Source organism: Cupressus sempervirens, chromosome 6, assembly GCF_028749045.1.
Source record: "Cupressus sempervirens isolate cs-2001-9-10 chromosome 6, ASM2874904v1, whole genome shotgun sequence".
Taxonomy (NCBI): domain Eukaryota; kingdom Viridiplantae; phylum Streptophyta; class Pinopsida; order Cupressales; family Cupressaceae; genus Cupressus; species Cupressus sempervirens.
Window position 1 is genome coordinate 148,732,271 of NC_143123.1, and position 14,201 is coordinate 148,746,471.

A 14,201-nucleotide genomic window follows, 5' to 3' on the forward strand; every position below is an offset into this window, starting at 1 on the left:
GAAAATGAGCCGTGGGAGAGAATTTATGCCCTGGAAGAAAGAATGCATCTCCTGAATAAATTTACTATCAAGGTGACACATGCTGCTACTACCACATTACATCTGCTATAGGACCAGGAGGGTGATCTAACCAATGAGAACTCTAGGATGCTATTCGACTTCCTTGCAAAGACTGGGCTAAAATCCTCCCGAGGGGGGAGGATGCCAAGAAGCCTTAAGGCCCTTTCCCCTCAGCTCTCTCTCTATATATTTTTTCTGTTGGTTGTTGAACTTTGCTGGGTTTAAGGCGGTAGTGCCTTTGTTTTTATGCTTCCTTTGTTTTAGTAGTTCTAGTATAGGCAGTAGTTGTTTAATGCCTGTTGATACTTTTATCGTTGTGCTTTCGAACAATATTTTTGTGTTAAAAGTGGGAGGGGGTAATTTTGGTTGGTGGTAATCTGCAGGTGGTTTACCAGTTTGTCAGTTTTATGGGCCAACCTCCTTGTTTTGGCTGCTTTTTAATTCAAAAACATACTCACATAATCATGAAATTGAATAAAATACAAAATTGAGACTTATTTGATGTCTAACCAAGATATTTATGTTTCACAACAAGCTTAATCATTTCCTACTCCTATACTACAAGAACTGATTCACAAAAAGCTTTCATGCTTTTACATCGAATCCTACTCTTAATATTATGAACAAAGTAAATGGAAATAAATAAAATCAAAATATCAGTCAACAAAAAAATTTCATTCTATTTAACAAAAATAAATGATTATGTTATATGAACTTCAAAGAAACACCACTTTTATTGAATAAACACAAAGCCAAGACTTATTTAATATCTATCGAAGATACCTATAACATTCATATAGTAAACTTTATAGTTAATTACTCACACATGTTTAATCTAGTTTTTCACTTCAACTAACATTGTTTAAATTTAATGAAATCACACTAGCACATATATAGATATCCAATGTCATCTCCAACAAAAACTCAATCTCTAATCCAATGAAACACTTCAATGACTTTTCTTATCTACAACTCCCAAAATTAACTCAGGAACACACAAATTGGAGGCACACATAAATATAGAATGAGTAATTGTCTTCAACATTAATTAAACTTCTGATCCGATTCCAACTACACACTTGAACGACCTTGTTTATCCACAGTTAGCAAGCTTAACTTTTGAACTCCAAAACTGGGAACATCACAGTAGGTATAACCATCTCCCTGTAATTGAACACCTTCAACCAAAGGACACTTGCATACCCTTCCTCGGGAAGTATCCTACAACAATGAAAGTTCATGTCCTTTAGCATGGATCTTAAAAAACAATAGAGCGCATTTGCAGAGGGAATTTTTTTTTCCTCTTTCATCTAAGCAAAACAAAAGTCCTCTGTACCTCGCAGGCTGTCAGATTTGCCTTTTTATCTTCCCAACATCCGCCATTGTTTAACAAACATTCAGCTGTTTTCATGTCTGATTTATAAAAACATTAAGATTCTTGATATAACAATAATTCATATCCATCTACCTACTTCATTAAAAAATTGTCTAGGCTATGCCACAAATATATAATTGCACTATGAAGTATCTCATCTTAGCCCAAACAGAGACTTTCAGACATCTGAAAATGCATAATCTCTAAGGCCTTTCTCTACCCAGCTAATTAAACTGAATCTCACCATCATTGGAGCAGATTGCAAGTCTAATGGTTTCCTCAAAACCAGAACAAATTGCTTTCAAGATACTTCCTCTATCAAGTGTTCCTGCAGGGAGAACATGTGAGCATCTCACAATTATACTCGTGTATATCCAAGAACAGAAATAGCATACTTAAAATAATAATTTCAACCTCTATATTGCTTGTCATTGATACAAAGGCTGGGTATTATTGTGACAGCACCAGGAGATCCCCATCTGATCTAAGAAATCCACAGAAAAAGAGAAATTAGGATAATAATTGATAGCCAATTTTGACAAATGTTTCACAAATAATTGTACTCTTGCAACTGAATAGAACTTTTCACAACAAATAGATTAACTCGTAAACTAACCTGTGCCTCTTGCTCGGCTTCCAGAACAAAGTTTTCTACATCTGCATTTGGATCTCCCATGCATTTTTCAATCTTCTTGCCGTCCAAACCTGCCAAAAACCAGTTTATGACAATGAAGAGAACATCATCTAAACATTTTCTTAACACCTATTTCTATTAACACCTATTTCTATTGAAACATTACTGAGTAAGTTTCCACAATCTATAAGAATTTTTCAGTTGTATTTGTAATCAGTTGTGTAAAGATTTTTAATCAACATTTTCGATTACACTATATGATATATCATTAGAATGAAAGAAACAAATAAAGTGAATATTGCATCTGATATGATGAATCAGAAGTGTGATCCAAAACATTGATATAAAAATCTTTACACAATGATTTCAGAAGCACAACTGAGAATTCCATTAAAACAGTCATTCAAGACCTTCAGCTGATACAAATTGAAGGAAAACAGAAAATGGGTACCTATTTCTCCCCGGTCATATGACACCTAGTATTGAGATCAGTGACATAGTTATGATTGTCATTTATCCACAACTCATATTCCACACGTTCATCTGTGTGTGGAACAAAATCTCTCCAGTACAAATCAATATTGACCATGTACCCCTTACTAATAGCGCGTTTCAGTTTGTCACCTAAATACTTCTCGATGAGTACAGAGGGAATAGTGATATCCTGTTCATCAGGCGAATCCATAGTTATCAGGGGTTCTTTCTTGTCATCAGCAACAAGGACAGCCGCTGCCCCAGCTTTCTGAGCATTCCAGACTTTCAAAGCGACATGGCAATCTGCAATGGAATGGCAGAAGGCTCAATTCAGATAAAATAAATAGAATAGTCAGTCTTAAAATCAAGCAAAGAGAAAAAAATGTAGTAGTATACCATTGAAATAAAATAAAAAGAATAAAATGCAGTGCCACATGATCAAGCATGTCAAAAGCATTGAAGACAGGGCTAAAAATACTTTCATACATCTGTCTTTAAAGTAGTTTAAGAGAATGCACCTTTAATGTACTTATACATATGTGTGTGACATTATAAAATGAGATGTTAGTTTTTGTCCATTCTATAGATCTGATAGTAGACAAACTAATGAAAACAAGAAAAAGAAAAAGAAAAAGTTCTACATCTGCTCATATGATGGGTACTGATTAATAAATTACAAAAACAGTAAATGGTAGGAGAATTATGTTATACTTTATCTGATTTAATAACATCTATAAACATTTTACAATAAAAGAAAGTGGTGAAATGTGTTAAATTTAATACTTGTTTTTATCTTATATTTAATAATCATTAATAAATGAAAATAATATATAATATTAACCTATCAAAAAGACAATAAAATATAATATTTGATAATAAAGATAAATTTAGTTTAAAACAGACATTTAAGATATATGCATATTAATATATTTGATATATTATTTACTTGTAAGCTATATTATTTATGTTACAATAATTTTATTTAATAAATATGTTTATGCTTAAATTTTTTATTTATATCAAGTTAAAAATTATATTTATGTTTCTTAATTTATAATTATAATTTGGTTATTTTTAATCAATTAAAATTTGTGGATCTTCATTTAAACTATGACCATTAAATTCTTAATTTTATTAAAAAAAATAAAAATCTCAAATTAACAAATCCAAATAGTTCCTTTGTTGACTCATAATTATTTGATTAACTTTTTCATTAAAATAGAAAATAAAGAATACATGTCATACAAGGAAAGTCATATAGCATATTAAAACCAATAAACTTGTCAATTAACTATCCATCCATTCTACCATGCATGACCTCAAAGAGACTGTGATGGATGTTAGGGAGAAAAAAAGAAAGGGGCTAATTTCACTATTTTATACCAAGGCCTCATGTTTCATCTTTTTTAGTTCCACCTGACCCTTTGCCCTCCTTCTGTGATAATCTCCTTCCTCTGGGGCGCCCCTTCGTCTGGAGTTTGTGAGGTGTAGCTATGCCCCTACTCCTCAACCCTCACCAAGCCAAACCCCAATTAAGGGTAGGAAAAACAAAACCCTAGCCTTGGAGTTGGCTGCCAATAAAAATATTAAAATGGATAAGAGGGTGGAGGTGGAAATTGGGGATTCAGATGATGAAATATGTGGGAGAAGAACAAGGTCAAGAAGAATAGATAAGACCTGAGGTAGATACAAACAAAAGGCTAGTCACTCTTATGAGGAGGAGGAAGACACCAATTCAGAGGAGAGTGATAAGATCTTGAGGGATGATCAGGAGAAGGGAAAGAATGAGACAGATAAAGAGGTGGAGCAGTGAGATGACACAGTCGATAGCACCTGGGATCTTGAGGTGGAGAACCCTACCAAGGACCCCTCCCAATACCCCATGCATATTTCTACTACCATCACCATGCCTTCTGTTGATAACAAAGATAATCCCAAACCTGATAAAGCCTCCTCGAACACTATCTCCTCCCCTAGAAGGAAATATGGACTAGAAGCTCTTAGGCCCCCCACTAACAATTTGGATGTGCAAGACGAAAGGAATTCTCCAGTGAATTGCAGTAGGGCTCTAAACCTAGGTATTTCAAAGGATGGGGTTGTTACTCATAAAGACTTCTAGGAGCTAAAGGACAGGTGTAATGCACTAGAGGAGGACTTCACCCTCTTCTCAAAGTTCGCTCTAAAGGTGACCCAAGTGGTTTCCTTTCTCAACTTCTGGCTCACAAGTTGGAGGAGGAGGGCCTTGGGAAGGAAGACTCAAAGCTGCTCTACAACTTCCTCGCTGAAGACTGGGCCAAAGTCCTCCTAGTTGGGAAAGGAAAGAAAAAAGATGCCAGTTAGTGGATTGGTTTTTCTCTCTAGCCTCTGGTGATGGTTTTATTTTTGTTGAACTTGGATATTGACTATAGATGGTACAATGTGATGACCACCTACATGTCTTTCGTTAACTTGTTAAACTTTGTTTCTTTTAAGAGTAGGAACTCTAGTACTATTAATTACTATTATGTTGATATTGTTGAAAATATAAGAGGAGTAACTGGGAGGGGAGGGGTGAATCAGTTACCACTAAAATAAATCCCAAGTCCCTCAAATGTCAATACAAAACATAAACTCTACTAAAACTGTTGTTACTTGGTTAACACTAACAATATGTTGTAACTTGGCAAGCACTATAATAACAATTGTTACTTGGAAAATACTGAACATGTTGATCTTAAGATATTAACTATGATTAACCTTAATTAACTTAGTTGCATACACATAAAAGAAATAACATGAACACAAGTGACACCAAGATTTAACGTGGAAACCCAATTTGAGAAAAATCACCAATTGCAACTAGTTACTATTTTTCACTCTTCTAAAGTGAACCCTGCTAGGAGGCAACTCTGTTAAAGGTTACAAAACACATTGTTATGTGTGACCCTATTAGAGGATTTAATCACCCTGTTGGGAGTGGCCTTGTTAGAGATATTTAGACACTTCAATATAGAAACATCACCTTGTTAGAGGATTTGGCAAATAGTTGTTAAGCCAACTCGGTTAAGAGATTTGATACACTGTGACAATGGTTAGAGAGTAACAATGATATGACTTGATTGTTGATGCAATTGTATTGCCGATTTCAGATCTCAATTCTATCTCAAATACTTGATCCTTCCTAATCAGATTAATCTTTGCCACCTAACAAGATATTCTACTTAACCTTCCAATTCACTTCCTCTAAGCATCTTCTTCTCTTCCACACTTTTTCCAAACATTCAATCCTCAACTTGACCTTATACTTACATCATATACATTATCAAGTTAGCTTAAATACAAATAAAAATAATTAATATTGATCTCCTCAGTTGGCTAGAACCAACAAACAAATCCATTAAACTCAATATGACAAAACAAGAAAATCCTTTGTTAGATGACCCTACTCGATAGATACTATCACTAAAAATGATTTTCTTATGTTAACCAAGTGAACTCAGTTAACATTGCATCTTCGTAAACTTCCTTTGGTAACTAAGTGAGTTAGGTTAACATTGGTTCCATCCAACTTTCCTTTGTTGCCCGAGTGATTTCGGTGAACACTTAAATTTTGCGTACTTCTCTTCGACACTTGAGTGAACTTGGTAGACACTATCTTCTAAACTTAGCAAACACTGAAATGCTCGACAGACATAGAAAACTATCTTCATCACTCGAGTGAGCTTGACATACATTGACTAGTAAAGATAGGACATTTTGTGTAACATCAAAAACAATATACAATTGATCATTTGTTTTAAACAGATACTTATGTTTTTGATGTAAATCGTTAGGGGGTCTATGTGGCTGTCTACTGGTGATCTATTGGTTGTTTCACCATTTTTGTAAAGGGCCAACCCCCTAGTTTTGGCTGCTTTTATATCAAAAACTATCCATCCATTCTCCCTTCTAAAATAAGCTACAACTCAAATTTGTATTTATTAATAATTCTAATTGGAAAATTCTTGGGTTATCATTGCATATACTTCATAATGGCCATCCTTAAAAATATGATGAGTATGATGGTCATGGTCAACATAGAGGAAATTGGCACAAATTCCCAACACCGCTCAATTTTTGTATACATATCCAAAAATATATTTATAGGGAAATTAAAGGACCTAAGATTTATCTATATCCAATTTACCTTGATTTGCTGGTTGTTTCACCACTGTTGTGAAGGGCTAGCCCCCTAGTTTTGGCTACTTTTATATCAAAAACCATCCATCCATTCTCCCTTCTAAAATAAGCTACAACTCAATTATGTATTTATTAATAATTCTAATTGGAAAATTCTTGGGTTATCATTTCATCTACTTCATAATGGCCATCCTTAAGAATATGATGAGTATGATGGTCATGGTGAACATAGAGGAAATTGGCACAAATTCCCAACACCACTCAATTTTTGTATACATATCAAAAAATATATTTATAGGGAAAGTAAAGGACCTAAGATTTATGTATATTCAATTTACCTTGGTATCATAGGTACCACAATACATTGGCATATTTCCATACAACACAATAACTAAACATGTTCTTACACACACACAACCATTACACTAGTATTACACTTTAAAATACCACAATCTTACCTTATCCCATGTCTTAGTATTGTTACTATATAAAAAGTATTATTCATGCAAAATCTTGACCTTCTATCAACAATGACATAATAGTTTAAAAAATGTAATGCATAAAATAAAGGACTACCATATTGGGATGTGACAAACATCGACCACAAACTACTACACTAATTAAAGATTATTACATAATCACAAAAATAACTAATATAATATTCTTTTTAAAATCCATCATATCATCTTGATATTAGGTATTATAAGTCAATGTATAAACCTAACTTCCAAAGAAAGCATTTTCATGATAATAATTTCACTTTGACCACCAATCATAATTATAAAATTAAATTCATGTAGATAAATATTGATATATTTTTGTTAAGGTAAGTGAGGCTTTTATAGAATCCAAAGCCTATTATAAGAAAAACAACAAAGTTATCTAGGAGGTAACCATAGTTAAGATTAGACAACGTTTGAAACAAACTTAGGCACTTTCACATATTTATTTCTTCTTTCTCCTAATGTCCAACTAGGGTTATTGTCTTTGAAATCCAAAGACTTGGGTTAAGGGGAACAAGAAACCCCTTCAAAAGCTTGAACTAAGGATACATCATAAATAGAAGATGGCAGGATAGTAGAAACACTATATGGGCATAGCATATTCATCTTTAAGAACAATAACATTATTGAAAGTAATAGATTCAACCTAACTTGATAAAATATCAAAGAAACATCAAGAGAGTCATAATATTACAAACATGATCATTAGAAACAATAACTTTATTGGTTCTAATAAATTTAGTCCAATAGTCAACAACTAGAGAAATAATAAAATTATTCTTAGTGCCAACATGATCTGAAGTGGAAAAGTGAGATTGAAATATAGTCAAAGCAAGTGTGGAGGGCTCAAAAGCCTCTATATAACTTGATTTATATAGGAATATTGTACTGTTAGTCGTTTAGAGAATTAGTCCACCAAGAACAAGTAGAATTATGAGAACCAAAAGAAATACCAAAGATCAAATGATTTATAGAAAAAAAATCTATTCAAAAAATGAATTCCCTCAAAATCAACCAATTAGGTCCAAGGATGGACATTCAACTATAAGTTTATTTACTTGGGAGATATTTAGACAAATTAATATCTACTAGGATATAAGGAAAGAAGGTGTAGGAGAAGGTAGAAGTATCACATCCACCCATAGAAAATGACAAAAGGTATTTCTAATCATTTCATAGGAATATTTACACCCAATTTGTAAGGGGAAATCCAATTGTATCCAAACAAGGGGACACTTCAATTGATTCCTTAAGAGGGTTAAAAGAGAAAGATAGATGATGAAACAAGAGAGGGAGGATGCGTGCCTCTTAAATATCACCAACCTCAAGAAAAACTTTTGTGTCATTAAAATAAATAAAAATACAAAAACAAATAAACCTCTAATACATGAATATATCTTCATCTTATTGTGCGCTAGAGGGAATCAATTGTAAAGATTGAGTGATTTTAATCAAGTAGTGATGGACTTCATAAACAAAACAAGAAGATTGTTTCATTATCATACGAAAAAAATTCATTATCTATCACCTCCTAGATGAAAACCACCATGGAAGAGATAGGGTACCATGAAAGGGGCACATACCTATAAACATGGGTCTTAGCACAAAAAGAGGTCATAAATATTATACTCGATAGATTAGCATAGGGTTTTTGATGGGAGATGGAGGAGGTCTACATGGATAATCAAGTTGGCAATAGGAACATGAGAGATGGTTTAACATATAATGATAAGAACCATAGTGACCTAATATGCAAAAAGAGGGTGAGTAGGTAAAAATAAATAATGATCACTTTGTAAAAAATTAATTTTAAATTTATCTAGTAAATATAGAAGTGACTACAAAACATACCCTTAAGAAAATATCTCAAAATTCTTTAAAAGCTTGTATAACATTGACTACAAGAGTTATTTTACTCTATAGTTGAATCTACTATAGAAAAACCAAGCACCCACAAATTTTTAGATGTAGAGATTTAAATATTGGCATTCCCACCTTAACATTGTAAAGGAATATGTGTTGTTCAACTCATAGTATACTTGTAATGTATAATATAATATGTAGTTATGGTGTGTCTGGTAAATATGTGGATGTGTACATCATACACCTTAGATACTCTTGGGGATCTTGTTTCTTATATGGAATATAGAATAGAAATTATATAGCCTATATATAATATACATTTAGATGTATCAAGGCATTGAAATTTTTTGAGATTTAATTTTAATAAAGTTGAATGATGAAAAAAATTAAACTCCTTGATACATCTTGGTGTATTTTATATACATGTTATATACTTGCTAGTAGCAGAGATGATGTGCATAAAAATTGAGTAAATTATTCTTATTAGGGTTAACATTATAGGTTAAGGTTTATATATCATGGTCATGGTTAGCATTAGGTTTAAAGTTTTCATAAGGTTCATTATAAAAATTGAGGTAAGTGCTAGGGTCTGGATTAGGTTTTAGGATATAGGATAGAGTAATGATTATAAATTTAGAGTCTTGATAAGTTTTGGGGTTTAGGTAATGGTTAGGATTAAGATTTAGCATTTAGGGTTAATATTATGGGTTGAGAAAGGGTCTACATCATGTTTAGTATTGTCCTTAGGTTTTATCCAGTTAGAGTCATTGCTAGGATTAGGATTTGGGGTTGATGGTTAGGATTATCATTAGCATTGGTGTTTACATCATGATAAATATTATGGTTAAGGTTAGATTTGAATATCTAGTTCATGGTTAGGTTTACTATCAATTGTAAATATGGGTCATGATTTGGTGTTGATAATTATGATCATTATGATTAGTGTTTACATCATAAGTAATATTATGATTATAGGGTTTTTATTATGGTAAGGATTACAATTATGAAGTACGGTTAAGGATGAGGATCATTGTTAGAAATGAGGTTAATATCATACTAAATATTTAGATGGAGTTAGGTTTTAGGATTAGGATATGGATTAGGATTTCGAAGTAGGATTATGGCTATGTTTTGGGCTTATATAATGGTTAGAGTTAGGGTTATGGATATGGTTTTTATAAGAATAATATTTTAGGGTTAGGGTAAGGGTTAGGAAAAGGTTTGAGCCTTGTACTTTGGTTAGGATTAGGGTTCAGTTTACGATTTGGATTATGGCATTGTTAAGGGTTATGATTAAGATTTAGGATAAAGGTTTACATGATTGTTGGTATTGTCATTAAGATACAAATTTAGGGTTATGTAAAGATTAAACTATAGGGTTTCAGATGACGATAATCCTTATGGTTATGGTTTACATCATGGTTAATATTATGGTCATAGTTTGGGTTTTGATTAGATTTAGGGTTAATAGTGAGCATTAAAATTAGGTTTGAGACTTTGAGATTAGGTTTAAATAATTTTATGATTAGTGTTAGGGTTTGTTTCATTGTTAAATTATTATTGTTAGGTTTAGGATCAAGATTTATTAGTTAGTATTAATTTTAGTACATATAGGATCAGGATTAAGATATGGTTGAAACTAGAGTTAAGGTTTTGATTAGGATAATGGTTTATTGTTATAGTTGGGAAAAGGGTTTAGATTTATTTCATGATTAGGGATAGGGTTGAATTTAAGACTTTTAGGTTATGATATTGTTTAAGATTATGATTATGGTAAGAGTTAGGGTTTAGTGTTTGAGTTAGGATTAGAAATAGGGATTAGGATTTATGGGGTTGGAGTTTATGTCATGGTTAGTGTTATAGTTATTATTTAGATTTTGACTAGGGCTAGGTTTAGAATTTGGGTTTGGGGTTTAGGACAAGTATTATGATTAGAGTTATGGTTTACTTTTAGTTAGTATTATTATTAGTGATACAGTTTAGGTTTGGGATGATGATTTCAGATTTAAAATTGAAATCATGCTTAGGTTTAGGATTTGTGCCTTGGTTGAAATTATTTTCAGGTGGATGATTTCATTAGGTTTATATCATGGTAAGGGTTAGGGTTTTTATTATGGTCTTGAATAGGATTAGATTATGGTTAGGGTTAGGTTTTTGTGTAAATAGGTTAGGGTTATTATTATATTTTAGGGTTTAGTAATAGGATTATAATAAGGTTCATGATTATGATTATCATTACTATTATGGTTAGGGTTAGTATTATGGTTAGGGTTAGTGTATTGATTAGGATTAAGATTAGGACTCAGGGTTAAGTTTTTAATTAAGATTAAGGTGTAGGAATAAGATTATTACTAAGGCTAGGTTTTATATCATGGTTAGTATTATGCTCATGGTTAGGGCGTAATTTCTAGGTTAGGATTTAGGATTAAGGATAACATTATAAATTAGGGTTTATGATTTGCATAAAAAATAGGATTAGGATTTATTTCATTGTTAGTATTATAATTATTATTCCAAAATAATTAGGGTCAGAGTAAGGCTTTATATTTAGGTTTTAATATTACAAGTAGGATTACGGTTAGGGTTTTATGTCATGATAAGTATTCAAGGTTTTGAATTAAAGTTATAGTTAGAATTAGGTTTATAACTTAGTTGTAATTATTGTTAGGGTTTGGGTTTTGATTAGGGTTATAACTTAGGGTTAAAGTTAGGATAGGGATTTATCTTTATATCATGGTAAGATTTAGGCTTTGTCATGGTGGGCCATAAAAATAAGATAATTATCATTTGAGTCTTATCCTCGATCATTATAAAAAGTTCTCTCAAAGTTGTAAGATTGATAGTTTTACGCTATCTTGAAAAGGTTCTATCAATCAGATTTGTAAATAGAAATAAAAACTATTTTGATATCAAAATAAAGCAAAGGTTCTAGAATAGCGACCAATGTTATTTTGCTATCGACATTCATAAGTAGTTGTGAAATAGTGATCAATATTATTTTGTAAACAACTATAAACTAGAGTTGTCATTTGGTGAAAGGGATGTATTATGCATTCCCAAGTTGTAGGGTGGTATGAAATGATGAGACAATAATAAATAGCACTCAAACAATATGGAGGTTATTTAGGAAACTCATTTTTCATGTAATCATTGTTATTTCAAAGAGGAAGCTATTAATGTGATAACATTGTAGGCGAAAAATTAGAAATCATTCTCACCAGTTTATCTTGTTGACACATGAAGAGTTTTAGGATAGCTAAGGAAGCTTTATGAAACTAGTGAGTGAACTTCTCCCAATTCTCTTCTGGTTTTTTTAAAAATTTAGTCATGCATAGAAAGAAGAAGAATAAGCAATTGTAGAAGACAAATAAATCCACCCTCCCCAATATGCACTATTGAAGGCATTGCCATAGCCTTAGCATGTTCAGACTAAGAGGGTTTATTATCAAATTATAAGTGAACTTGTGTTGATGTTGACATACCCATTCATGGTAGGTCACTATTTTGATCTTTTTACTCTAAGAAATATGAGAAGGTTCCAATATCTAACCCTTGCCAATTAGATATGGCTAAACTCATAGACCCTAATGTATTTCTTGACATTGAATCGATTGATGTCCTAGCAAAGAGCTATAGGCCAAAAATGTGAATTGCGAGAAAGGTTTATGAGAATAATCTTTTATAGATAAGTAGACAAATGATTTGGGAATGCTTTGGGCTTAATATCTTGGAAATCTCCCCAACTAACAAGGACAAATTCCATGTAGAGTATGAAAACCAAGGTAAGAGCATTGGCGTAAGGGAAGTTTTTTCTTTATGAGTAGAGAGGACATAAATAAAACAAATCAACTATAAGGTAAGAATACTTTACCCACTACTAGCTTCATGTGGTTCTTTCAAAGGTCTTACTGGGGTTGGGAAAAGATGTCAAGTGAAAACCATAGAACTAAGATACCTATTGACATGAAGTATTTTGGTATGAGGACCTAGAATGTTCATTTGCCTCATGAATATGATATAACCTTTGAGTTGGAAAGGGTTTTGAATAGTAAGCTAACTGAGTGGAAAAAGATGGATAGATTTAAGGCATTATTCCTTATTGTATCATATGTTGTTTTCAAAAATAGTATTTATTTTTGTAATTCTTTGAAGCTCACAATTGTGTATCATAGAGGCAACAAGCTTTCGATACAACTATGATGGCATTTGTGGGATTAGCATAGAAGGGATGCCAACTACGTTGTGTTCCATAATAGACTTTTATAGTTTGGGTTCTTAGAGCCATGGGAGAACAAGTGTAAGGATTCCTTCCTCAGTTAAGGAAATTATAAGGAAAAAGGAAACTAATCCAGAGGAGGAGGAAACACAACATAATTTTTTTAATTGGTTTTACTATATTCAAAGTATATGGGTGTATACAAGAACCACACAAATTGTCAGTTTTTGTATAAGAGAGAATTGCATTTTTAGAGTTTTCATGGAAGTTATTATGGTTGGAGGGGGAGATTATTTCTACAAGAAGAAAGGGAACCTTTTTTTCCTAATGTTACTAGGTCTAGAGGCTTTTCTATAGGCTCAAGGACTTTGGAACATGTATAGAAGTATTTGAACTCTTATTACATGGATAGTGCAAAGGCCAAGAATTATGACCCTGAGAGCCATATCAAATCTTAGGTGAAGGAGTACATATAATAAGAAACCATGAAAACCTTACTCATATTATGCAGAGGCTCAGTGAAGTAAAAACTCTTGTAGAATTTGAGAAGGATAGAATTCATAGGGGCTTGTCTAGATTTCATAATAATGAAAAAGATGAAATCATCGTATGGGAATTGTGTATTAGAGACTTTGGTATGTTGAAAGGGGAATTTGTTACAATTGTGAGGAAGTAAAATATAAGCTCCCTCCTAATAGGGTAAGAAACCTATTCATTAATAATTTAGATTTAGAGTCACCTCCCACAAAGGTCTCTAAGATTGAAATGCAACCTCTTCTTGTCCCATATGATGTGTCTGAAGGGATGGGAGGTACTAAGTCAATTGGTTCCACAATGAGAGACATAAAGATAAATGAGGAGGAAAATTCTTCTTCCCTTGCTTCCATATTCCAAGAGGAGGTTCATGATTACTAGAAC

General features: G+C 32.4%; 1 protein-coding gene across 1 annotated transcript in view; it reads right to left on the reverse strand.

Annotated features, from left to right (window-relative positions):
• Positions 1-1,131: 1,131 nt before the first annotated feature.
• Positions 1,132-14,201, reverse strand: part of LOC149551669 (vacuolar-sorting receptor 1-like) — a 66,044-nt gene continuing 52,974 nt past the window's right edge. Inside the window, exons 3-8 of the mRNA XM_089790121.1 lie at positions 2,607-2,846; positions 2,052-2,140; positions 1,850-1,919; positions 1,680-1,763; positions 1,397-1,473; positions 1,132-1,281 (exon numbers count right to left, since the gene is read on the reverse strand). Coding sequence (XP_089646247.1) covers positions 1,132-1,281; positions 1,397-1,473; positions 1,680-1,763; positions 1,850-1,919; positions 2,052-2,140; positions 2,607-2,846 — 710 coding nt within the window. The remainder of the gene's footprint in view (positions 1,282-1,396; positions 1,474-1,679; positions 1,764-1,849; positions 1,920-2,051; positions 2,141-2,606; positions 2,847-14,201) is intronic.